This window comes from Mesocricetus auratus, unplaced genomic scaffold, assembly GCF_017639785.1.
Source record: "Mesocricetus auratus isolate SY011 unplaced genomic scaffold, BCM_Maur_2.0 Super-Scaffold_4256, whole genome shotgun sequence".
Classification (NCBI taxonomy): domain Eukaryota; kingdom Metazoa; phylum Chordata; class Mammalia; order Rodentia; family Cricetidae; genus Mesocricetus; species Mesocricetus auratus.
In genome coordinates, this window is record NW_024429182.1 from 48,857,737 (window position 1) to 48,884,882 (window position 27,146).

Genomic DNA, 27,146 nt, shown 5'->3' on the forward strand with positions numbered 1-27,146 from the left:
TTTTCTTCTTAGATTCTACTTTATTTGGTAAAATTCAGAAACTAACAAGCAATTCACAGCCCCCTACCTCCTTCTCTGTGAAGAAGGGAGTTCCCCGAGACAAAAGGGCTGTGGCTTGGGAATTATCCACCATCCCAGGTTTCCACTCAGGCAGCCCATGGCCTGATATGCCTTCAGGTTGATGCTCTCAGAGGCAAGAGAAGAAAGCAAACGGAAGCTCTCACTTCAAGACAATGAAACCCTCTCGACCCTCTTCCCCCTACCTCAACCTCCCCACACCCACAACCTACGTAAGACAGCAGAGGACAAAGCATGAGTGTGGGTATCACACACATACGTGCAGAGCTGCTTCTTGGTCAAAGAGCAGCAAAAGTCCTCCCCCAGAAGGAGCCAACTGGCAACACCATTCAAGGCTTGGTGGTCCAAGGTGATGGCTGGTAAAAATCCAGGGAGAAAATATTCCACTTTCAGCCCATTCCTAGTTCTCTAGTGAACTGGTTTTAGTTATAAAAAGCCCTGTTTCCACACAGGTCAGCTGTGGCTCTAGGGGTAGGCGCTTAGAGAAAAGCCTCCCATGCCAAGAACACAAGGATGGGAAAGGGAGGGGAGGACAGGAGGGCAGTGCCTTTAGGACGGGTCAGGAAAAGAGCCCCTGTCCTTGGCTAATGGATCCGGGTTAGCTCTTCCACGACTTTGATGAGGTCATCTGCAGTCGCCTCCCGCTTCATACCACTGCCATCATCATACTGAAACAAGACAGGGAGAAGGGCCATGTCGATAAGAAGGTACTCTCATCTCAGCAGGCTAGGAGATACCTACTTGCCACCACTGTTGCAGCAAGGAAAAAGGTTTCACCAAAAAGCTAGCTCTAGTCCCTAGGGATCTGGTCAGTTAAGCTGGCTCTGAGTCCTCCACTACTGAATATTCCCTCCCAAAAGCACCCTCCCTGGTGAGAGCCCTCTTGAACTCCAGAATTGGTAAAGCTTACTTCCTATAGAAACTTAACTCCACCTTCTATTTTCTGGTCTTGCCACAGAGCCCAAGCCTTTGGCTAAAGTGGAGGGGCTAACTCAGGAAGAGTTCCCAACACAAGCTACCCACCCACAAGCCCACCTTTCCCTTAGAATCCTCTTTAGGTGATGAGCATTGTTATGGAGGGCCACCAGCCCAATGAATTCTGGAAAAACCTGGAGTCATCAAGGCCTAGCATGAACATAACACAGCTCACCTGAAGGTTTGCCACAACTTCTTGCATCTTGGGGCGGCTGATATCTAGGAAACTTTCAATCAGGTCACCATCGATGAAGCCTGTGGCTGGTTCTGTCTTTCTCTCAGTGTGAAAGGATCTCCAGGTGGACAGAGTTGAGTTAAAGAATGTAGCTTATCTGCAAACACCCCTGCTCTCATTCATCCCTGCCCCCGAGCAAGAGGGAGTTGAAGTAGAATAGGAAACAATGTTTCTACTAAAACTCATACTACTTTTGGATACTTTTGGACCTGAAGGAAATGTAAAATTGTTGCGTAAACCAATGGTTCTCAATTAGAGTTACCTTTAAAAAGTTATGTATGGCAAAGTCCAGACAAACATGGTCTCGAAAAGTGTTTCAGGTGAATTTGATGTCCATATCACCCACCCAATTTTAGCCTCAAGACCCTAAATAAACTAATGCGTAGGGAGAAAGCAGGCTACTGGAAGTCCTCCCTGGGCCAGTCACATAGGTAGGTACCTTTCCATGCCTTGCCTGGGAGGACCTGAACTGCTTGCTTCTGCATAGGAAGGAACTCTGGTGTCCTGGGATGGCTGATCCTTTAGTTTCTGGAGTTTCAGCTTCTTCACTCTCCCCTGCTCCTCTGATCCCTCAAAGGATGTGCTCCTACAAGGACCTGAGCTCTCTTTAAGGTAGGCCTGGTAGAGGAACTCAACATAACTCTATATTCCAAACAAGATAGACATCACAGCTTGCTATGACTCACTGTGAGGATCCATTACACTACCACCCCTTTACTACTGTATGTGCCTGGAAAAAAAATTTTGGGGGGGGAGAAGTTTTGAGACATGATTTCTCTGTAGCTTTGGAGCCTGTCCTGGACTTTGCTCAGTAGACCAGGCTGGCCTCAAACTCACAGAGATCTACCTGACTCTGCTTCCTAAGTGCTGGGATTAAAGGTGTGTGTGCCATGGCTGGGTGCCTGAAAATTTTTACACTCAAAAATTGCAAAGACAGGCTGAGGAAACAGTTTAGTCAGTAAGGTGCTTGCTACACAAACATGAGGACCTCAGTCTGACCCCTAGCACCTATGAAAAAGCTGAGCGTGGGGAACAAGTTTATAATCCCAGCACTCGAGAAGCAAAGACAGAAGCACCACTGGGGCTCACTGACTAACCAGTCAGTCTCGCTTACACAGTGAGCTCCACAGTCCTGTAAGAAATAGTGCTCCAAAACCATGGTGGACATCTGAAGAATGATACCTGAGGCTGACCCCTGCCCTCCTTATACACACATGAAGTTAAAAACAAAAAACCCTGTTCTGTGCAAACCCTAGCAAAACATTTCCAGAACCAACTCAAGATAAACACAGCTCTCTGCATGAGCTGGAATGTGCTCCCCAGCAGATAAGTACTCTGGGCAGGAAGGATATAAGGAGTGCTCGATCTTGCCCACACTTTTGATGACCTTATTGAGTCGGTTCTGCATGTCCAACAGGAGGTTATACCAGCTCTCTGACAGTGAGGTCACCAGCCCTGTGAAAGAAGGGGGTAGTGAGCTATAGACACTTCAGAGCCTAGACAAACCAGGGACAAGCTTGCTGCAGCTGAGTATGCCCTAAAGGAGTGACCTTACCTATCATGCCGTTGACCGTGCCAAAGAGCACCGACCCCTGTGTAGGGGTAGAAGTCTCGCCCAGATTCTGCATAACTAGGGAGCCATGGCAGAACACATTGACAAACTCGCCCAGGTGGAAGAGACCAACCTCCTGTAGGTGCTGCCGCTCCTCATCAGTGGTGGCAGCACTGAAAGACATGAGATGTCACTTTCTGAACCCATCTGCTAAGGAGGCCTAAATGAAGGACCAGGTTTGACAAAGTACTATGTGTTGAATATCCTAGAAAGACCATCTGACAGGCAGTCTACAAAGCCTGGCTTTTAGAAAGGAAATTTTTTTTTTTTTTTTTTTTTTTTTTTGGTTTTTCGAGACAGGGTTTCTCTGTGGCTTTGGAGGCTGTCCTGGAACTCACTCTGTAGACCAGGCTGGCCTCGAACTCACAGAGATCCGCCTGCCTCTGCCTCCCGAGTGCTGGGATTAAAGGCGTGCGCCACCAACGCCCGGCTTAGAAAGGAAATTCTACCCATCAAGGGGCATACTAAAGCCCCATACAGCACCCAACATGCTCAGCCCCACAGACCCATAGGCCCAGCCCTAGTCATGTTCCTGCAAAGGCCACGCACCTGTCCTTCTGACATACAAACAAGTTAAAGGCATTTTCAGCTCCCAGGAAATTGTCATCATCCAAGATTTCCACTGCACTCATCCAGTTGGGATTAAAGTCTCGGGCAATCTGAAAATAAACAAGGAATAGTAAGTAAAGTTTGCAGTGTGTATGGAACCCAACTCTGAAACTCATCAAGCTTTTGGTCAGTAGCCAAGGCCCGACCTGCAGAAGGTGCAGCCCTGTGTATGATAATGGCCACCTTAGCAATTCTCTCTCATCCCCATCCCCTCCCACCTCACCTCACCTCACCCGAAAACTGGCCAACACAGGCCATTGGCTAGAATTCCCAGAGATGGAGCCTGTTTGATGTCAAGGTCGGTGAGGCGAGTCGAGGCAAGGGAGGAGATTTCTACAAAACTCAATGGACACAGAATGTGGCTGAGGAAGGACCCTCACCACTGGACTTGACTACCCTTTGCCACTCAACACTAGCAAGGTGTAATATTGTAAGCAAGAGGTCTGAGTTCAAGTCCTACACTACCTCTTCAAAGTTTCCTTCCATGGGCTTGTAGGCAAGCAGCAGCACTGAGCGCATGAGGTCGCCCACCAGGATGAAGTCACCCTTGGTCTTCAGATAGAGGGCCATGATGTTGTTGTAGTGATTACACTCCGTGCGGAGCTCCTTTTCTGTGGTCCACTCGTAGAGCCGCACCTGGGAAGGCAAGAGACATAAGCCTGGGAGCCCAGCCTTTGGGAATGACTAACCCCACTCAATCCTATACTCCCTACAGAGCAGAGTAGGCTGGAAAACCATCTATGTGATATTAGAGTGAACAGTTATTTCAGTATGCATACACATGCTGAAATAGGAAAATCAAGTAAGTGTTAAAAATTAGGAATAAGATTTAACATAGAAGGAACTAAATAAAGGAGATGATCTTGTAAATGTTAACACTGTAAGGGCCCTGTCCTTTTGTGGGTAAAGTCTGGTAACTAAGCTGCAGAAAGAGAAAATCATCTGCACAATTTCTTAATCAGAAACGAAAAAATATTACCTATCTGAACCCTTCTCAAGCTTGTTCATTCCTGAAGAAACAATGAAAATACCCAACCAAAAATGCTAGTGATAGATTGTATGGTCACTTCTACTGTCCCACGGGGGAAAGAAAGAAAGAAAGAAAGAAAGAAAGAAAGAAAGAAAGAAAGAAAGAAAGAAAGAAAGAAAGGAAGGAAAGAAGGAAGGAAGGAAGGAAGGAAGGAAGGAAGGAAGGAAGGAAGGAAAAAAAAATCCTCTTTTCTACCACAATTATTCTTTAAAGAATGAAGGAGCTTCACAACCAGTATTCAGCATGGTCCAGGGCTCCAAAAGATAAACTTATCAGAGCTGACAGGCCTCCCTGGCAGATCCTTCAGGGCCCAGATAATCTCACCACAGCTTCTGCACATCTATAAACTTCTTAGCAGAATGTATAAGCCATGACCTCTTTCACTTTCCCCCAGAGTCCTAGCCCCCTAGATTTGCACTCTGCACCTGACTGAAATGTGGCCCTGCTTCCTTATTCATTAGCAAAGGACCACCTCAGCAGCTATCAGATGTTCTCCCAGTGTTGAAGTTCACATCCCAACACACTCTGAAGCAGTCACCTAGTTCTCACCCCAACCCCTACAACAGGACTATAATCCTTGGTGACTTTACTATTCACAGAAAAGGTACTTCCAATATTTATCAAGCTACACATCTTTCCTAGTTGTACACTAGTAGTTAAAAGATACTAACAGAAATATGGGTTGGTTCACTCTGTTTAAATGAAACATTCTTTTGATATTGTATACCTCACTACAGAGGCCACAACCCTTACCCTTTGCTTAATCTCCATAGCACTCAGGATCTAATAAAAAATATGGGAACCAGCACAGCGGTGCATGCTTTTAATCCAAGTACTCACTCCAGAGAAAGTAGGCAGATCTCTGTGAGCTAAGGGCCAGCCTGATCTACATAGTGAGTTCCAGAACAGCCTGAGCTGCATAGAGATGCTGTCACAAAAAAATCAAACCCAAAACCAAACCAAACCATGGAAGTTCCCATAACCAAGTCCATCCAAAGCCCAGATGAACCTCAGTGCCCCAATTTCCAGCTCAGAGTCCATTATTCCCACTCTTCTGTTATCCCTAAAATACACATGCAACTCCTAGAAGCTTTAAGAGACAAAAGTGTGCAAGCTGAAGTGCATGAAGACCACATGCAATGGACCTCACCGTGCTATTGATGCTGGCTAGCAGCTTTCCATTAAACTCCACCATAGAGTACACAGCCCCTTTCACTTCCTTTTCAGCCACAGTTTGTAGTTTTCCTGGGGGACAGGAGAGATACTCTTTAGTTTCTTTTATAAGCCCACATTTTACCTAATTAAGGTAAAATGCCCCTCTGGCTAAAGTGCATGCAACCTCTCAAATGAAAACCCAATAGAGTAAGTATATACTGACATGAAACACAGCTTGACGCACAAGTCCCAAGACAATGGGAGTGACTCCAGTGTGTACCAAGATCTGCCTCTCAGTCCAAGGCCTTCTATTTAGGCTCTGAGATCTTAAAAGGCTACCTGCTTTCCCAGGACTTTACATTGCTCATAATCAGGACACTGCCCACTCACCATCCGAATACTGGAAGACCACAATACGACCCTGCTTGGGCTCTGCCTCTTCAGGATATACCATAGCTGTGCCCACAATGAAGTATGTGTTGGGGTCTTTGCCCAACTTGCAGGAGACAAGGCTGAGAGCATACTCGTTTTGTAGAAACTGATGAGCATGAAGCACTAGGAGAGGAGAGAGATGGCTGACTGATGATACTTACCTCCATTCCCCCTTATAATCACATGCTTCTGTGAGGCTGTGGCTTAGGAAGTATAAGAACGTGAGCCACTAGCTGCCCTTGCCTTTTCAGACTGTCTATGGCACCTAGCCTAAGCCATCGACAGGATGCCCAACGCTCCATATTTACAGCAACTGATGGGTGTCAGTGGTGTTTTCTCTACCCCACCCCCAGTCTTGCTTTTCCTCTTAGAAGAGTCTACCACCCTGTCAGGATCCAGAAACATTCTAGATCCCAGAATAGGCTAGTTTACAGAGAGAATGTATGAAAAGGACAGAAAAGCTCATCTGCACCTTCAAAAGTGTGCTGGTCAATGATGAGGAGGTTGTGCACCTCCACCTCTTCTCCGAAGGAGGTCTCATGAGGAGCAGTACTGCTAGAGAATAGCTTGCTGGAGCTGACGCTGCTGGACAGGGCCTGTAGACAGAGAAAAGGCATGCCATTCCTCTTAAAGCAGAACAGGGGCTGGAGGTGCACAAGGCATGTGCGTGGAGGATGACCAAGAAGGCTAATGCTGGCAGAGCAGCAGAGCCTAAGGAACAGAGTGTCTCAGAGAATACACTGGAACCTGAAAGTAATGAGCCAGATCACACATGCAAATGATATGTTGGCCCAAAATCAAAGGATCATAGAAGACAATTCAATACCAATGTTGCAAGTCAATCATGCAAAACGAAAAAGATGAACTCACAAGCAACCTACAAAGTAATGGACTCCACCAGTAACAGGAAAAGTTACTAACAAAAATGGAGTAAAGAGGCTAGAAAGATGTCTCAGCAGTTAAGAGTACTTGCTGCTCTTACAGAGGACCCAGCACCCACATAGTGCCTCTTCAACTTCAGTTCCAGGGAATCTGCCTCCTCAGGCAGCAGGCACACATGATACACACACCTGTATTCATGAAAACTCTCACACATGTAAATGGAGAGAAGATCTTTGTACTTTGGATTAAGGGAGGTAATTCTATCAGATATGTAGTACAAGAAGGGAGAACACATGGAAGAAATTGATCCACCCCTATCTCCATGGAATTATGTGCCTCTTAAAGGTTACCTTTATGATAATTCTTGTTTCACAGACAAAAACAAAACAAAACAAAGCCATACCGAAGGTTAGTTTTGCCCAAGTAAGGTCACACAGCTAGCAATAAACCTCAAAACACCAATTCTACTGGGTTTCATTATTATTATACTATTGTCTATTATACCATTCTGCCCTAAACTGCACACATTGCACAGAGCATTCAAACTGATAAAAGAGGGAACTGATCAGTTTGTAAGGTTATCAAACAATAGCTATGAAGTCTGGAATGAGGGTTGTTTCTGTGTATGTGGTGCCGGGCATGGAAGCCAGTGTCTGTAGATGTAGTCAAGTATTCTGCCACTGAGTTACATGACTGTGTGTCTACGTAAAAGTTTTATTGTAGCCGGGCGGTGGTGGCGCACGCCTTTAATCCCAGCACTCGGGAGGCAGAGACAGGCGGATCTCTGTGAGTTCGAGGCCAGGCTGGACCGACAGCCTCCAAAACAATACAGAGAAACCCTGTCTCGTAAAACCAAAAAAAAAAAAAAAAGTTTTATTGCAACCCAGCTAAGCATGCTGTCTTTGATGTTATTGGGGCAAAGGTGAGTAGTTGGGACAAAGTCCATACATTCTGCAAAGCCACATTCTTTCCTATGCCACCCTTTGCAGAAAGCTTGCCCATTCCTACTGCCATCTTTCTTTGCCTACTGTTCTCACCTGGGTGCTGGCACTGGGCCTCAGAGCAGTTGTGCCTCCACTAGTGTCTTGGACTTCAATGCGGCTAGAAAGGACCCCAAAGCACTGAGACACTTCCTGATAGCAAATCTTCCTGCAAAACAAGTACGGAAGAACAGTGTCACTCAAAAAAGTCTGAGACACTACCTACCAGCTCCCTCTGCATCTCCTCCAGTTTGCACTCACCTGGGAGATTCGTAGAGGGGAACCGTGCGAATGTGGAGTTTCTGGATCTCATCAATGGTGCCAATAGTGAGGGTGCTGTTATTGGCCAATGCCAGACTGAAAAGAAGGTCTGCAGTTGAGAGTGACTTCACAAGAAAGGATTGATTCTCCATGACAGAATGACACCAGCTTGCTCCAAAGCAGAGTCTTAACACCAACTCATGCCAATTCACTTGGGAAGACCTAATTCTGATGCCTGGTCCACCAATGCTCTTACATAACTGGTCTGAGTAGGCCTAACAGCTTTGGTTAAGGTCGAAATTCACAGTTCAAGGTAGAAGAGTGAATCTCACATACCAAAGGTTCACTGGCAGCGTAGCCCCTCAGTATTTTTTAGCAATTTATTTATATCGAGTACCTTCCCCCATGACTGCTGAGTGGAACTGGAGGAGTACATAATAATCACTAAATCTAATTAGTTCAAAATTAAAATGCCAGGTGTGATGGCATACACCTTTAATCCTAGCAGGTGGATCTCTGAGTTCTCTGCCAGCCAGAGTTAGAGTGAAACCTTGTCACTCCTCATGCTCTTCCCTTAGAATATACAGATTATAAAGCCTAATCACCTCAGAATCTGAGGACTCAAAAAATCCCTGTGCTGTTCTTTTCAGGATTATACTACCCATGGTCCCACCTCAGCCTTGCAAAAGCTTACAGGTGTTTCTAATAAAAAATTCCCATCTCACATTTCCCATCACAGCTATTTACTGACTTTGATACTCGTGAAAACCTAGGCTGGAGTGGGGACATTGAAGACGGTGGGAGGAGCAACACAATGCCCTCAGTCAGTGACTCCTGCTCAAGAATACAGACTCACCTGTCAGGATAGCCATCTGAGTTGAGGGGACACATATAGTTCACCTCCTTGAGGTTGACATTGGAAAAGACCAACTTGTGGTTGCTGCTATAGATGACAGTGGGCCGATCAGAGCAAGCAAAGACGTTGGTGGTAGAAAGAGAACGGAATGTCCTCAACACTGTGGGCTGGGTGCCCAAAGTCACCTTTTTGCGGTCACTCAGCAAGCCTGCAAAAAAGTATGACATGAGAAAGAAGGGAAGAAAATAAATAGGACAACAGTTGCCTGGTTAAGGCTCAAAGTCACATTCTAAAGCTAAGACCACAGCACCGCCAACTCTACTATTTCTGAAAGAGCCTTCAATCACGTGTTTTTTCTCACCTGTCTCGATGTTGAGCCCAAAGTAGAAAAGAGCCCCATCTCCCAAGGCACAGAGGAGGTAATGGCTGCTCTCAAAGGTGGTCATCAAGATAGATCGAGGAATGATCTCTGTGGGAAAGAGGGACTTTGAATCCTTGCTCCATATCCTGACTGGGATCCTAACCCAAGATATCAATAGCACATACCTCCACCTAGCATCTCCTTGTGCAGTAGTTCAAAGGATGGGAGCTTCAAGATACGGGCTGAGATGTCTGTCCAGAGACCAATGGCACAAAGTGGGGACAGCCCATTGCTGTCCCCTAATGGGGTGATATCCAAGCAAGCCACTTCATGTTCCATCTCTGTGTGGCTAAACAAAGAGGAATGAATATGGCACAGGAAGGGATTCAGGGACCAAGGAAGCTCCACAGAGCAGTGGATACTGAGCAAACATAAAGGCACACACGCACCTGATTTGCCGGAGCTCCTGAGGATGGATCTGAAGGTAGTACAGTGCCCTTCCCACAGCAACAACCACCTGGCTGCTGTTGCAGGAGGCCACACTGATGTTCTTGCCCTGAGGCTCTTTCCACTCGCTGACCAAAGCTTTGGGCTCTTGAGAGACCAACCTCACAGATGCTGAAGTGATCTAGAGAAAGAACAGATATCTCCAAGCATCTGCAAAAAGGGGTCACTGCTACCCCCTAGTTAGAACATTAATAAACTACAGTTCTTCTGCTATACAGTCAAGCCACTGGTTCCAGAACCCTCAAGGGCACCAAAATCTGCAATGCACCAATCCCTCATATATGGTATAGCATCTGCACCTAACCTATGTGTAACTTTCCATATCCTATAAGTCATCTCTAGATTACTTATTCTGGAGGTGAGAATTAAACCCAGATTACAAGACCTAAGACAATGTAAATGCTGGATAAACATTGCTTAGGGAATAATGATACCATCACCCCATATACACTGCAGTGTGTGTGCGTGCGTTTAATACAGACACAATTAACTTTTTTTTTTTTTTTGATGAAATCCAGTTGGCTGAATCCATGGATGACTCACCAACGTGGAGAGCCAAATCTGTGTACTTTTCCCCAAAGTCTCCCAATAACTACAATAGACATCACTTTTTTTTTTTTTAATTTGATTTTTCGAGACAAGGTTTCTCTGTATTGTTTTGTAGGCTGTCCTGGAACTCACTCTGTAGACCAGGCTGGCCTCAAACTCACAGAGATCCATCTGCCTCTGCCTCCCGAGTGCTGGGATTAAAGGCATGCGCCACCAACGCCCGGCCTAGACATCACTCTTACTCTAAGAAATTGACTTTATGCTACTTAATGCTTAGACACCTGTGTATGAGAGGATGCGGAGATAGAGATTGTATTTTATAACTGAAGCTTGCTGGGGCAATGACAACTGTAACACTCAGTTAAGTATCAATGGGGTCAGACCCAAGGACTACCACGCTCACAGTTTTTCTTAACCTTAAAATCAGATCTCTAAAATAAACATGTTCTCTACTAGGCACAAGTAATTAAAATTATTTAAAGTTCCTTAGTAATGGCCGCAAAGCTATACTAGAACTTGTTTTGGTGCTTGGGTATCATAGCTAAGCAAAACTACCACTGAGCTAAACCCTGCTCCTTAAAATGAAGCATATTTATTTTACAACTCTAATAAAAAGCAGGATGACACTATTGACTATTAATTCATCTTACCCAACATGATTAGAAATGAAAGCTTTTTAATGATAGGTGAGCCAGTGTATCTTGACACGAATATTCAGATAATACTTGTCAAACAGTCATTATTTGCGCTCTTCCCACACCTGGCCTACAAACCTACAGAACTTGCCTTCTGGATTCTTAGCAATTTACTTCTGCCAACTGGCTTAAAGAAAGACCAGTAGGTAAAGATGAACAGCTGTTCAATACTAAGGCATTAAAATATCCTGCCTACCCTGGGGATGGCAAGAAGGAGAGCATCAGGTCACCCCAAACTTGAAAAGATGGATAAGTGTTGGGAGCCGGGCATTGGTGGCGCACGCCTTTAATCCCAGCACTTGGGAGGCAGAGGCAGGCGGATCTCTGTGAGTTCGAGGCCAGCCTGGTCTACAGAACGAGTTCCAGGACAGCCTCCAAAGCCACAGAGAAACCCTGTCTCGAAAAACCAAAAAAAAAAAAAAAAAAAAAAAAAAAAAAAGATGGATGAGTGTTGGGAAAGCATTCAGAAACAAAATTCTCATGGAAAAGAGACTGATGGTCATTTGTCCCTCTGTGAAGATGGATGTCAAGAAAAGACTAGCACAGAACAAGCGCTTTGCATAATGAATACACCAAATGCCTGCCATCAGTAATACAGGTGTTAACATATGACTAAACTGTTTTTATCATTCATGTTTTGCTATATTCCCCCCCCCCTTTTTTTTGTCAAACATTCTTGGGTAGGGCTGGGCATGGTGGCAATGCCTTTAATCCCTGCACTTGAGAGGCAAAAGCAAGTGGATCTCTGAGAGTTCCATGCCAGCCTGGTCTACATACTGAGTTCCAGGATAGCTAGGGAAAGACCTTGTTCCAAACAAACAAAAAGCAAGTATTTTTGTCAGTGTTAAAATTACGGTAGAAATCAGTGTCTCAAAAGACATAATGCTAAAAACAAAATATTTGTAATAATCCCAACCTATAGGAAATGTAAATTGAAGTCCATGTGCTGATGAGAAGAAAACAAAGCTAAAAGTATCTACTTCAAAGCTAATAGTTAACCTCTGCATAACAAGAAATCAAATATATTCAGCATGTCCATCCCATCCCCAAAATCTACATTATTTTTAGTGCCATAAAAACAGATTAATTTAAAATCTAGTAGCAGCTAGCCAGGCGTTGGTGGCACACACCTTTAATCCCAGCACTCAGGAGGCAGAGGCAGGCGGATCTCTGTGAATTTGAGGCCAGCCTGGTCTACAGAGCAAGTTCCAGGATAGCCTCCAAAACAATACAGAAACCCTGTCTCAAAAAAAAAAAATCTAGTAGCAGCCACTCTTGAATTCTGAGTAGGATCAAATTCATGGTCATTGCTCCCTCTAACCCTTTACCTGGATAAGTTGCTGATGAGCCACGTTGCCACAAAAGAAAGTCTGCTGATCATCCACAAAGCCCATCAGTTCCGTTTCTTCCACTTCCTCTCCATTTAGCATGAGAACTCTGCAACAAAATGGAAGGCTCAAGTCAGTCTGAGACCAGTTTCCCAACCTTGCACCTTCATTCCATAAGCAGCAACAGACCTGTCCTTACCTTGTCTGGCCCACAAAAGAGAGTACCAAAGTATCATCAGTCTCACGACTGGGGTCAGACCGCAGTGGCCATAAACCTGGAACAAGGAATGAAGCATAAAGCAGCACACTATGGATCAATACCCAAGAGAAGGCATCCTATGCAATGAGAGGGGCAGAAATCCTTGAGTCACAACAGTCCTGAGTTGGTATCCATTCTGTTCCTTCCTGGTACTTAGACTCTGAAGAAGTCATATTTTAAAAACTGTTGGATGTTTTGCTGTGGAATGCAGCTCAATGACAGAGCATTTACCTAGAATGTGAAGTCCCAGTTAAGTTCCCAGCAGCAGTTGTTTGGTTTTTTAAATATATACAAAGTCTCACCTTATACCTCTTTTGACCTATCCCCCAAATTAGTAGTCAGCAGGAGTTATTGTTCATACTACTGTTTCTACTAAGGAAATAAGATTTGTATTACGAGCAAATACAAATGTGAAATTATTTATCATACAGTATGCTACACCTTGCCTTTTAACAATACATGCCAACAGTCCTATCAAGACTGTCTTATTTCCTGTACCTGACTACTTCATTGGGCAGGAATGCAAGTACACGGGAACACAGAGGACTGAGGTTCATACTAGGTGCCTTCCTCAATCACTCTCCAACCTACTCTTTTTTTTTTTTTTTTTTTTTCTGAGACAGGGTTTCTCTGTGGCTTTGGAGGCTGTCCTGGAACTAGCTCTTGTAGACCAGGCTGGTCTCCAACTCACAGAGATCCACCTGCCTCTGTCTCCCGAGTGCTGGGATTAAAGGTGTGCGCCACCAACGTCTGGCTCCAACCTATTCTTTTGAAACAGGATCTTTCAAAACTAGGGTTACAACCAAGGGTAGAATGTTTGCTTAGTAGGAGAGATTCAATCTCCAATATTTAAAAAGATAAATGATCTTTTCTACTCCAAAATTATAAGGAAATTCATAAACGTCTTGTCCTAGTTCTTTATATGTTAGGCCCAAACTTATCCTTCCCATTTGGCTATAGTCATCCCAGTCCTATCAATTGAAGTCTCATATATGTCACACTGAACTGGAATGCCACCACCGACAACACATTTTTATGTAGAACTATGTCTGTTTCTAGACCAATCCCCATAGACCCTTTCTATCCATGCACCAACCCAACCATTTGGTTCTGCTATGTTGCCCAGCTTGGCTCTGATAACCTAGAGTCAAGCAATCCTGTGAAGCCTCTAAGCAGGTGCACTATAGATGTATACCACCTTTTGCAGTAACAGGGGTCAAAATGACAGCCTTGCCAGGGGGTGGTGGCGCACGCCTTTAATCCCAGCACTCAGGAGGCAGAGGCAGGTGGATCTCTGTGAGTTCGAGACAAACCTAATCTACAAGAACTAGTTCCAGAACAGGCTACAAAGCTACACAAAGAAACCCTGTCTCAAACAAACAAACAAAAATGAGGGCCTTTTCCATGCTAGCAAGTGTTCTACTAGTGTGCTGCACCCACCACCAACTACCAACTCCACTTTCAGTTGAGGCCTAGAAACATAGTTTAGTTTCCCACTGGATTTTTTCAAAGTTTTTCCTCACTATTCTTTCTTTTCCTATGTGGACTAATTTAGGTCAACTAAGAAAAAGCTATGGCTGGCCTGGACCTCCTGGACCAGGCTGGCCTTCAACTCAGAGAGTCACCTTTCTCTGTCTCCCAAGTGCTGGGATTAAAGGCATGCACACCACCACCCAATTCAATTCTACATCTAATTAACTGTGCTCACATGAAAGCTGTTTCAGTCTGTTCCTCTTAGAGCCTACTTTCTTAACACATTTGATTATCTACAGTGGTTCAGTTGACTCTTGAGTTTTGTAGTTAAATGTTCATTTTCTTTCTAAATTCACATAACTGTTTAGAGCCTGACTTGCTTTTTTGAGTTGATTTTGCTGTATGATTTAGTGTGACCATTTTTCCTTCATAACAGTTAAGGTTAGTTCATTCCCACTTGCTGATAAGATAGCTGTTTGGTATCATTTCTGTCATGGTTTTAAGTTATAGTATACCACGAGGCTGACCTAGAACCCACAGAGATCCACCTGCCTCTGCCTCTCGAGTGCTGGGGTTAAAGGTGTGCATTACTATGCCCAATTTGCTTATAAAAAGTCTCACCAACAGCCTTTCCTTTTCCATCAGTTTCCTTAGAGTCAGTGCCTGCTTCCTTATTCTTCTACACTAGCACCCAATTTTCATTGTTTTAAAGTCTTCACTAGCACTTTAAACACACACACTATCCATGATCTGTCATTATGATTTTTCTTACTCCTCGTCTGATGGTTTCTTTTAGCTCTCACCAAAATGCCTTCACAACATGTAATGAAGCCAAAGGCCAAAGTCACTCAAGTAAGAGCTGCATTCTTTGTCCACCAGAGGCTACCTTTGATGCCTGGTAAGTCAATGCTGGCATGCTCATGGATTCCAATTCCGTTCCGGATGATCCGCAAGGAACCTTCCTTGAAAGCCCCAGAGCAAGTGACCAGCTGCAAGTAGAGAAAAGGTTTCTCAAGAACCCCTCAATAGACTTGGGCAGTTGTATCATGCCAGCCCTAAATCCCATGAACCTTACTGTGGAACTAGATTTGAGACTTCAGACCTAGCAGAAGTTGATCTCCAAGTCCCTTAAATTTACCAAGCAGACAAGATACCCTAGCTCAAAAAGCAAAAATTTCCTATCTCTGCTCCAAGCAAGCTTGCTTAGATCCTGGAACCTGGTTTACTACAAAGAGCTAGAGTCAGACATAGTAATTTGCTACTTACAAGGTGACCTTGGGCAAATTATTACTTCATCTTTCTCAGTCTTAAAGTTTCCCTACTTCTGGGATGACCAAGAATATATCAGACAAGGTGCTCATGAAATTACAGATAATGAATAGACAGTGTCTGTCACATCAAGACAGCCACACAATGATGGTAGATATCCTCACACCATCAGGATTAGTAAACAGACTCTTAATATTACTTATTTTCAATGCACACTCCTCATTCTAGATAAGCAAGCAAGGACAGCTGAACAGGCAACTAAGCATCTATTTCCAGACAACTCCCTTACCTGACCCTGTCCCTGTCTCTCCAGGTCCACCACACACATATCCACGATGGGTCCTAAATTGGTAAAAGTTTCCATGGCCACTACATAAGAGCCTTGTTCGTTGCTGTCGACATTGAGCTAAGAGGGAAGAACAATGTTAGTCACAGAACATCCCTAATAGGACCACATTATCCAAAAGAAACTCAATCCTGCTAGATCCGTCCTTTGTACTCCAAAAGATACTTACAGAAGGGGACTGCTGCCAAACAAAGCCAGTCCCACTAACCAGGCAGCAAATTCAAACCTGTAGTCTCATGCATAAGCATCAGAGAAGCTGTACATTTTTTTTTGTTTTTGTTTTTTTTTTCTAGACAGGATTTCTCTGTGGCTTTGGAGGCTGTCCTGGAACTAGCTCTTGTAGACCAGGCTGCCTCTGCCTCCCGAGTGCTGGGATTAAAGGCGTGCACCACCAATGCCCAGCGAAGGTGTACATTTTTAAAAATTAAAATGTTAAGCCAAGCATGGTGACACACACCTTTAATGCCTGCACTTGGGAAGCTGAGACAGACAGATCTTAGAGCTCGAGGCCAGTCTAGTCTACACAGTGATTTCCAAGCCAGCCAGGGCTACACAGAGAAATGCTGACTCAAAAAATACCAAACAAATCAATTACATTAAAATGTTTAAAAGCATTTTCCTAGGGGGAATGACCAAAGTCTGTATATAATAAAAGGGAATAATCTATTATGCTAGACCATGATCCACTTCAGGGTGAAAGTTTAGTCTTGTTCATCACTAAATGTATAGGGACCTTCACTCTGCCCGACATATTTACTAAAGAACCATTAAGACACAGGTAAGAAATTAAATTAATCAAGCAAGAGGTAGATAGCAGAAATGTGGATAAACAAGACAGCACTGAGAGGCATAATGAGTACAGTGAAAAGAAAACCAGGAATTTGATGTTTTCTCACCTTTACGAGCTGGGAATCACCCAGGCGAGATCCAACAAATACAACACCATTATCGAGGTATGTTAGGCATTCTGCAATGGAGGTCTAGAAGGAAGTCAGCAGATCGGAGAAATTAGAATTAACACTTTAGGGTCACCAGAATTGTCCTTCCTAACCTTGTAACTCCTGAAAGGCCACCCCCACAGCCATAATTAGGTAAACAATTCAGATCCCCAGGGCACATCAATCACACGTCTCTTACATCCCTGAACTTTGTGACTGTCCACTTCTCACACCATTCCACCAAGAAAAAAACACAACTTATTATTTTGTGGGTGCTAGTTCCAAGCAGTAACTTTATTTTTAAAGATTTATTTATTCATTTGTTATGTATACAGTGTTCTGTCTGCATGTATGCCTGCAGGCCAGAAGAGGGCATTATTACAGATAGTTGTGAGCCACCATGAGGTTGCTGGGAATTGAACTCAGGACCTCTGGAAGAGCAGTCAGTGCTCTTAGCCTCTGAAGCATCTCTCCAGCCCCTCCAAGCAGTAACTTTAAACCCAACACCTCTAGTCACAAAATAATCAGAAATCTCTCAAAGTCACTCACTGTGTAAGTATTAATTTGCCAGAAGAGAGCTGGAGAGATGCTTAATATGAACAAGATACAACAATACTGAAAATGTCAGTAATTAAAATAATAAAGCCCTGTGGTGGTGGTGGAACACGTCTTTAATCCCAGCACTCAGGAGGCAGAAACAGGTAGATCTCTGTGACTCCGATGCTAGCCTGGCCTACAGAACAAGTTCCAGGACAGCCAGGACTATAGAGAAATTGTCCCAAAAAACCAAAATCATAATAAAAATAAAACTGTAAAAAGTATTAAGTCTTTTGGGGGCTGGGTGTTGGTGGCGCACGCCTTTAATCCCAGCACTCGGGAGGCAGAGGCAGGCGGATCTCTGTGAGTTCGAGGCCAGCCTGGTCTACAAGAGCTAGTTCCAGGACAGTCTCTAAAGCCACAGAGAAACCCTGTCTGGGAAAACCAAAAAAAGTCTTTTGGGAGCTCTTCCCAGATTTCATTAACATTAATCTGTTTTCCTTTTATGCTTAGGTTTCCTGTCTTCTTTTTGTGCTTTCACTTTTTGGTTTTTTGTTTTGTTTTGTTTTTGCTGTTTTATTTTTTTGTTTTCACAACCCAACCAAATTGTCCCCTCCCTCCTCTCCTTCCAGTTCTTCCCCTGCCTTCACTCCTCCTCCTCCTCCTGTTTCTCTTCAGATACAGGCAGGCCTCCCATGGCTATCAGCCAGCCATGGCTTATAAAGTTCCAGTGACACTAGGCACCTCCTCTTCTATTAAGGCTGGATGAGGCAATCTGGCAGGTGGAATGGGTTCCAAAAGCAGGCAGCAGAGTCAGAGATAGCCCCTGCTCTCACTGTTAGGAATCTCACAAGAAGGCCAAGTCACACAACTGTAATATATGCTGAGGGCCTCGGTCTTTGGCTTGTTTGTTTGGGGGCTGAGGTGGGAGGGGTGAGGGGGTGGCGATGGCAATAAGCTATGTAGCCCAGGCTAGCCTTGAACTTGCCAGTATCTTGCTTTAGCCTAAATGCTAGGATCACAGATGCACACTACTTCCGGCCATTTCACTTTCTTTTTATGATTCTGATGCCACCCAGCCGTGTGTGAAATTCTCATATAGTAAATTCATTTAACTCATTCAAAACCAACTTCAAGACAGACAAACAAACAAATCAAATAAAAAGTCAGGCATAGAGACACATGCCTTTAATCCCAGCACTTGGGTAACAGAAGCAGGGGGGATCTCTGTGAATTCCAGGCCAGACTGGTCTACAGAGTGACTTCCAAGACAGCCAAGGTTACAGAGAAACACTATCTGGAAAAACACTAACAAACAAACAAAAACAAAAAAAAAAACCAAAAAGAACACCAGGCAGTGGTGGTACACATCTTTAATCCCAGCACTCAGGTGGCAGAGGCAGGTGGAGCTGAGTTCAAGGCCAGCCTGGTCTACAAAGACAGCGCTACATAGTGAGACCCTGTCTCAAAAACAAAACAAAACAAAACAAAACACACATACACAAAACAACTTCCACAGTAGAACTGATGACCCTTTATTGAGTGTTATGCATCCTAATTTCCAAAGTAGAATTGCAAGACCACACATCTGGGGTGACTAAGCACCTAGGAGAATAAGACAGGAACAGGGACAAGTCCTACCTCTCCAAGGAGTTCCACTCGGAGATCCTTGAGGGTGACAGTGCCATCCATCTGTTCTTCCTTTTCTAAAAGTAGCATGAAGAGTCGTCCTTCCATATCTCCCAGAAGGTATCGTGAGCCATTAGGATCCACCCGATTGTGGCACACAATAGTACTTTGCTGCCAACCAGGAAGAAGCAGCCATTACAGTTAGAATCTTCCAAATGAAAAGCCTTTAGTAATGCTTTCCAAACCCTACTGGGCCAGCCACTCACTGCCTAATCCAAACTCAGCCATTTTATCTCCAAAATCAGTCAGATTATAAAACATGTAAGACAGTAAATAGGCAGCCTTTATATGTTGAAGATAATTTTCTAAAGAGGTAAATCAATATACCTTAAAATTTTACTCATTACTTATGAAAAACAGAAACACATATAGACCTGGAACAGAAGAACTTAAGAACTTGAGTTTAAGTTGTAGCTCAGTGTTACAGATTTCAGCTAGGATATGTAAGATGTGATGCTCTGGGTTCAAGTTCCCACCACAGAAAAGAAAAATAAAAGCCCATACATATATACATACATACATACATACGTGTGTGTGTGTATATGTGTGTGTAAACACAATAGTAAGCAGTTACACGTACTCACTGCACTACAAATGCTGCCAGATTACTTATACTCCAAAAAATAAATAAATAAAGATTAAGCTTTTATGGTCTAACGTTCATGGTTTAAAGTAGTAAGACCTAAAAATTTTTATGAATAATTTCAATTCTTTATTTTAGGTATGTGGGTGTTTTGCCAGAATACATGTATGTCTGCACACCGTGTATGTGCCATGCCCCATGGAAGCCAGAAGAGGCATGAGATCTTCTGGAACTGGAATTATAGACAGTTGTGAACTGACACGTGCATGCTGGGATGAAACCTGGGTCTTCTGAAGAGTAGCCAGTGTTCTTAAACCACTGTGGTCATTTCTCCAGTCCCCATTATGACTCATTTTTAAAAGTCTATATAATTTATCAATGTACTGAGCCCTAAAAGTACTACATTCAATAGAATTCACTAAAATTCTTTTTTTCTTTTCCGAGGTGGCTGGGGATTAAACCCAAAGCCTCAAACATACTAGTAAATTCTAAACCTCAAACTTTCTGTTCTTAATGTTACAATATTTCAAAAGAGTAAACAATATTTCTTCTGGTTAGCAAGCAAGCCAAGCAAAACCAGGCTTCTCACTCTACATTTCCCCAAGAGTAACCAACATGCTACATCCTTAGTAACCAGTGTGATAGACATGTATGAATCTCTTCTTGACAGATGGAAAAGGAGGAGCCCAGTAAAGAATAAGGGAAATAAAGATGCAAGGAAGAAAAAGGTAAAACACTTGCTCACCTTGATGATAGGAGGAGCGATTGCCAGGTATTTATCACCATTATGGTAGGTGATTGATTCCTGTCCAATGATGATGGCACCTCCAAAAGGCTCTGGGACTACAGAAGAAAAACAGCACCATTAAAAGGCTCAGTATTTTGGATCTGCCAAGAGAGGCAGAAAAGGTACTGATTTAGTTAAAACAATCATTTAAAAAGGAAATCAAAACCCAAGAAATATTACCACACATGTAGGACTCTGAGGATCCTATCTTAGAAATCTTGGTGGGGTCTGCTGAGACCTGACTCTTTCTGGTGGTGCTAGGCATCAAACCCAGGGTGTCCTCATTCTAAGTGGATATTCTACTGCTCAACTACATCCCTAGTCCTGGAGCTCTACTCTTCTGAATTACAAAGCACCAAGATGGGAATCTTCCTACATTACCCACATTGGTTTTAAACTCCTAGGTTCAAGTGATTCCCAAGCCTCCATCTACAGAATCTACAGACACTGGTAATTTTTTAAAATGTCTTGGTGCTTTGTAGTTCAGAAGAGTAGAGAATATTCTCAATCCTTTTTTTTCCTCATGCACCTCTAACCCCTGTCCAGTCTCTCTCCTACACTTCTGACCTTTTATAACAAAAGGCTTTTACTTGGCTCCTTATCTCTACCCTTGTTCCTTAGCTTGATTCTCACTGCCTACATCAAAATCACCTTTAAGAGTTAAAATTGTTTTAGGATTTTTTTTTAGATTTATTAATTATGCATACATGTGTGCCTGCAGGCCAGAAGAGGACATCAGCTCTCATTATAGATGGTTGTGAGCCACCATGTGGTTGCTTGGAATTGAACTCAGGACCTTGGGAAGAACCAGTGCTCTCAACCTCTGAGCCATCTCTCAGCCCCCTTGTTTTAGGATTTTAAAAACTTTCCTATTGGCTGAGATAGACGATAAGGTAAGGGGGGAAGAGTATAAGATGAAGGGTGATAGGCCTGGATCCTAGCCCAGGCTTTACCACCTATGTGCAGGCCTGAGCTAGTCCCACTGGCCTATTTCCTCATCTGTGAAAGAAGTCAGATTCGCTAAGCTCCATTGGTTCCCTTCAGTTATCAAATATGACGAGAAAACTCCACATGACACTCTGCAAATCTACCTCAATGTTTTACAATCAATGCCTACACCCCAAAAGCAAACTTATACCTCTGGGGAAGGAACAAAAAATCTTTTTTTTTTTTTTTTTGGTTTTTTTCGAGACAGGGTTTCTCTGTGTAGTTTTGGAAAAAATCTTAAAGGTTAAAAATGGGCCCGGCACCGGTGGCGCATGCCTTTATTCCCAGCACTTGGGAGGCAGAGGCCAGTCTGGTCTACAGAGCAAGTTCTAGGACAGCCAGGGCTGTTACACAAAGAAACCCTGTCTTGAAAAACCAAAAACCAAAAGAAAAAGGAAAAAAGTCAGAAATGGAAAAAAACCATTTAGGAAGAAAACTTAGAGAAGGTAACACCATACAAGCTCAGGGAACCAAATCAGACATAGGGGACACAACTTCCCCCAGATCTACCAACCTGCAATCACCATTGAAGCTTCAGCTTCTACATTCTCCTGTTTCCAAGGTCCCTTGTTGAACTCCTTCTCTCGAAGAGACACCTCATATGTTTTCACATGCCGCCCTTGAGGATCCTTGGGTGGAAAGGGTGGAATGCTTAGTTGCTAAGGTGACCCAGACTGTAGGGGTCCTGTAAGGGACAAGCCACCACCACCCAGGATTTGATAATCCTGTCACACAAACCTTCCTGACCGTATCTGTCAAGATACTGACAGTCATCTGCTGAGCCTGTGATTAATTTCTGATCAGACTGCAGGGTCTAAGATGTGCTGTTTCTAATAATTCAAGCAATCAGCAAAGTTTAAATAGAAAACGGAACCTGCCACACTGTGACATATAACTGTGAGATACACCCTGGGACTTTTGTAGGCTCTTCACGTGCTGTCAAGGAGAGACACTACAGCTAGATCTAAGAAATTAAAAAGAATTGTTTTAACAATTCCTTTTCCCCAATTTTTTTTTTATGTATGAGTGAGGGGATACACATACACATGTGTGCAAGTAAATGTGGAGGTCCAGGCTGATGTTGGGAAATATCTTCAATTGCTTTCACCTTATTCACTAAGACAGGTCTCTCAATCAAACCTAGACCATGCCTATGTGGCTAGTCTTGCTGGCCAGCTTGCTTTTGGAGAGCCCCTGCCTCTGCCTTCTAAGGCTGGAAATTACAGGCAGGTTGCCACACCCACCAGTCTTTTCCAAGGGTTCTGGGGATAAGAACTCTGGTCTTCATGCTTACACATCAAGCTCTTTAACCACTGAGCCATCTACCCAGACCCTGTTTGACACAATTCTCAAAAGTATTCGGAAGACGTGACCGCAGAGACAATAGAACTTATTGCTCCCTTAAAGGTAGTCAAAAACGCTTCAGTCCCGCCACTGTCAACTCCATCTTCCTCTCCTTTTTCTGAATCGTGACTCTTCCCCTCCTTTTTTGGAATCATGACTCACATCAGTCTTGGGGCTGCCAAAGTCACCTTTAAGAGGCTAAAGAGCAGGGGAGAAAACGACATTCAGCCAACAGAAGATGGCTTCAATCAAGCTCAGACCAAAGTCTAAGAAACCATGGAAGGAATTTAATCACGTGTTTCAAGGCAAGGCGTACATCTCAGTCACTGTGACAGCCCGTGAAGTGCTTAGTATACATCAAACTCTACTGTTGGCATAAGCCAGTTACTTTCAGTTGATAAAACTTTTCCATCAACAGACAGGGAAAAACCTATCTTCACAAAAGTTCAAGTGAAGATGGATTTGGGCCTCTGAGACACACAGAGAAATAAAGAGCATTCACAATTAGCATCCCTGGCCTGAGAACAGACAGAGCCAGAGCCAGCCCCATGTAGTCAACACCATTGTTTTAATAACCTGATTATTTACAAAACTGAAAAAAGAAGAGAAACTCAAAGTTGTTTATTTCAGTTCTGATAGCCAACAAGATAAATCAAATTATCCTCAACTAGTTCCAGCTTTATTCCACCTTATGTTAATCAGTCTCAGGACTATAGCATTTACAGTGATACCAAAAAACATAAGCAAACCCCACATACCACATTTCCGTTACCCTGCAGAGCTATCTGTGAGTGTTCTCAGGTGCACATACTCTACCATTCTACATGGAAGTGAACAATCACTCCCTTCTGTCCCTTATTCAACCACAGGCAAGTAACCTGACCTCATGCAGCCTAGTCCTTTGTTAAAGGCTGAGGTTTTACCAAGATGCTGGCATGTTAGTCTGGCTCTCTGTGCCCCACCCCCACTAACAAATCTGAACCAGAGAACAGCTGCCCAGGATCAGCTCTGCTAAAATTTTAGACACTGACTAAAATAGAAGTCAAGAGCCAGCAAGTCACCAGAAAGTGAGTGCTAGACAAAACACGAACCTCTTTCAAAGACTAAAGTAAGACACTACCAAGATATTTTCTCTTGGCTTGTAAAGGCAAGTTCTGAATCATTTCTCTGCAGTTAAGCTTTTATTATCCTCTAGCATGCTGGTAAGAGATTCAAACAAAGGATAAACTAGGTCACTCTATAAAATCCCCAAGGCCTACAACTGGAGTATAATCTCAGGATTAAAACCTGCTATAAAGCCAGCAGTATTTGCTATCCCCAAACAAGTACTAGTAACAACACTAAAAAGCAAAAAAGGAAAAAAAATCTGACTCATATAACTATTTTGTTCAAAATGTTTTAGAAAATAGTCAACATTTCTCCCTACGCTGCTACCAAATCCAGGCAGACATTCCTTTGGCAAAATCCCACTCCCAGCATTCCAAACCAGTCTTTCCCTCTCAGACCTGTACCTGGTAGACAAAGCAGATGGTAGGTGCTTGACAACCATACAGGAACTTAACATCAATGACATGCAGCTCCTCTAGGCGGATGTTAAAGGCCTTGAGCTCTTTATTGTCTCTGTCTAGAGGAATGACCTTGAAAAGGCCATCGTAGAGTCGCAGACCAATCATTCGGCACTCAGGGTCAATGATACCAATGATGCCAGTCTCTGAGGGTCGACCAATACGGTCCTGTGGGGGGAAAACTGGTATTAGGGAAGAAGCTCAATGGTCCAACAAAGAGAAAATACTGGGTACAGTAAGTACAGTGCTTTCCCAGCCAGATAAGACCACCTGACATGCCAGGGAGCCCAAACATCAACACATTTGTTTCTCCCATGAGTGGCTAGGTGAATGATTCACTTTCCCTTGGACTATCAAAACCATTCAAGCCATGTGGGCTTTCGCGTTTCTCTGATCACACAGTATGATGCCCTGACAGTCCCCGCTTCCTCACTGAATCACAACAGTGCTGCCAGAAAAACTGATCAGTCTCAAGTAGCCACCTCACCTGGACATTGCCATGGGCTCTCGTAATGATATCGATGCTTTCGCCACTCTGCTTATACTCCAGGATGCAGGCATTGTACTTAGCAGTCAAGATGAACAACAGGTCTTTACTCTCTCCCTGGAATCCAACATTAAAGCATCAAAAGAAGTTCTTTCAAAAACAGGAACAACCTGTTCAGTCTTTTAAACATTCTTTAGGCACGCTAAGCTTCTAAAGAACTTTCCGAATTCTACTCTCCCTACAGAGAAAACACTCAGAGTCTGAAACATGTACATGTCACACATGCCCTAAGGGGATGTACAAAAGGCCAGGACTGAAGCTGGTAAACACCTAGTCCTTGCTATCACAATTCTCCATCTCTCGGCTCCATGAGCAAGGTACTCATTTATTTTAATCTTAAATTCAACTCACTCTATTCAAATTCTAAAAGAATGCAATGCTTCCCCTTCATCTAAGTATATGGAGAGAAAAATCTGTAACAATAACAATGAAAGCTACAATAGATCTGTAAACTCTTACTAACACGGTCCTCAGAAATATTCCTGTTGTTACAATGGTTCTAACTGTAATGGTGAAACTGTTAAGATAACCGGATATAAGGCTGGGCAGTGGTGGTGCACCCCTTACTCTGCATGGGAGGCCAGCCCAGTCTACAGAGTGAGTTCCAGGGCTACACAGAGACCCTGTCTCAGAAAACAAAAACAAAGAAAAAAAGAAACCAACTTGGTAAATAAATCTCCCCTCATAAGAAGCTTGTAAAAGACTACCATTCCCAAGAAGAGTGTTTCTCTATTATGTCTTCACCGATCCCAGGGAATCATATAAAACACATAACTAAGGGTTCTTTCACTGTCTACCCCAAGTAGGAACACTTACCTTGGGCCTGAAAAGCTCCATGACTGCAATCTTCCCATACATGCCCACCTCTTTGACTGGCCGTAGGCCCTCCGCAGTGACCACATAGATCTCTAATCTTGTGTTTTTAGCAATCAACAGGTTCAGATCCTCGGCAGAAGTAAAGTGTCCTGAAAGAAGAGAGCCTCTAACTTTTGAAGCTGAAAAATGGGTCTTTCAGGTACCTCGCCTCGTCGCCAAACGACATCTCCATGTGTCACTTCACACACTCAACAAAGCTACTTTCTCAATCAGGCTTTAAAAAAATGTACTACATACTGGGCAAAGCCTGTCCTTCAACAGATTATGAACACAAAAACCCTTCTGATGGTCCTGTTGGGTTTTCCTTTTTAAATCAGAACAGCAGACTGTAGTTGAAGGTGATGGATAAAGTGTGTGTCTCTTTGAGTTCCCATCCAAAGCCTCACAGAACTTTCACCAGAAAGATAAAATGAAGAAAAACTCTTAGAGCTTTCTGTGTTGTCTACACACACCCCTTTGCCTCCCGAGCAATCTACCAATACAGCGCTTAGCCCTCTGTAGCTTTCTGAACAAGAAACTTTTGTTCTGATATCATGATTAGTATTTACATAAATACACGAGCTTGAGGGCTGAACATTCAACTGAAAATGTGAGTTCGGGATGAATGTTCTTTGGTTGGGGATGTGATTGCCATGCACACAACAAGGCAAGCACTGACCGGCCAACCAAGCCTTGTTCTCCGGCAGCGCCCTCGAGTAAACAACACCCCCAGGCAAAAGGGTGGGTCTGGAGAAGGCCGCTCACCCTCTTGGGGGGGGAAGAGGGGTGCAGAAATAACTCAAATTCCTACACCTCCTGCACACCCACCGGAAAATTCTGCCCTCTCCCAAACCCCCATCTTCATCTCGCCTTTCCCCTGACCCCATGAAGCCAGCTTCGAGGCTCAATTAACCTTGCACACACAACTCATACTCGGCTCTGTGTCCCACCGGGCCTGGGCCGGTCCTCAAAGCTAAGTGACCTCCTGCGAGCAAAAAGGACCCTCAAAACAGCTTCCGCTGCCTAAAAGGCGCGTGGTCAAACAGCTCCTTTGAGGCCGCGAGCTGAGAGGGACGTTCCGTGGCTGCCCGCGGCTTCCATTCCCGGGGCCCAAGTCTTGCTCCTGCCGCCCCCGGGCCGCCAGCCTCCCTAGGCCCGGGTTCCCTCCCTCGCCGGGGTCTCCGGCCGGGGCAGCCTCACCGGTCACACAGCCGTTCACTGCGGTAGGCTTCTGCGCCGTTACGACGTAGTTGTACGACATGTTGAGGCCTTGGGCCGGCCCGAGGGGAGCCTAGAGCGACGGTAGAAAGATGGGCACGAGCGAAGAGACAGGGAACCCCGACCCTCACACAGCCAACTCCGTGGCCACTGCCTCCACCCCTGAGACACGTTGCAGGCCAGAGAGGCCCGGCGCGGAGGATC

The 27,146-nt window shown here is 44.1% G+C and overlaps 1 protein-coding gene across 1 annotated transcript; it reads right to left on the bottom strand.

Moving 5' to 3' along the window:
* On the bottom strand, positions 1 to 27,131 carry Ddb1 (damage specific DNA binding protein 1). Its single transcript, XM_005063837.4, has 27 exons — positions 26,925 to 27,131; positions 25,686 to 25,834; positions 24,810 to 24,926; positions 24,269 to 24,490; positions 21,928 to 22,042; positions 20,385 to 20,482; positions 19,009 to 19,167; positions 16,789 to 16,872; positions 15,836 to 15,952; positions 15,164 to 15,266; positions 12,745 to 12,820; positions 12,546 to 12,654; positions 9,916 to 10,094; positions 9,652 to 9,815; positions 9,467 to 9,574; positions 9,106 to 9,313; positions 8,250 to 8,345; positions 8,046 to 8,157; positions 6,599 to 6,722; positions 6,085 to 6,249; positions 5,690 to 5,784; positions 3,975 to 4,145; positions 3,450 to 3,559; positions 2,844 to 3,013; positions 2,641 to 2,743; positions 1,229 to 1,352; positions 1 to 746 (listed from the first exon to the last, which is right to left on the bottom strand). Exons 1-27 carry the CDS (start codon positions 26,983 to 26,985, stop codon positions 663 to 665), a joined length of 3,423 nt encoding a protein of 1,140 aa, XP_005063894.1. The 5' UTR covers positions 26,986 to 27,131; the 3' UTR covers positions 1 to 662.
* Positions 27,132 to 27,146: the final 15 nt, after the last annotated feature.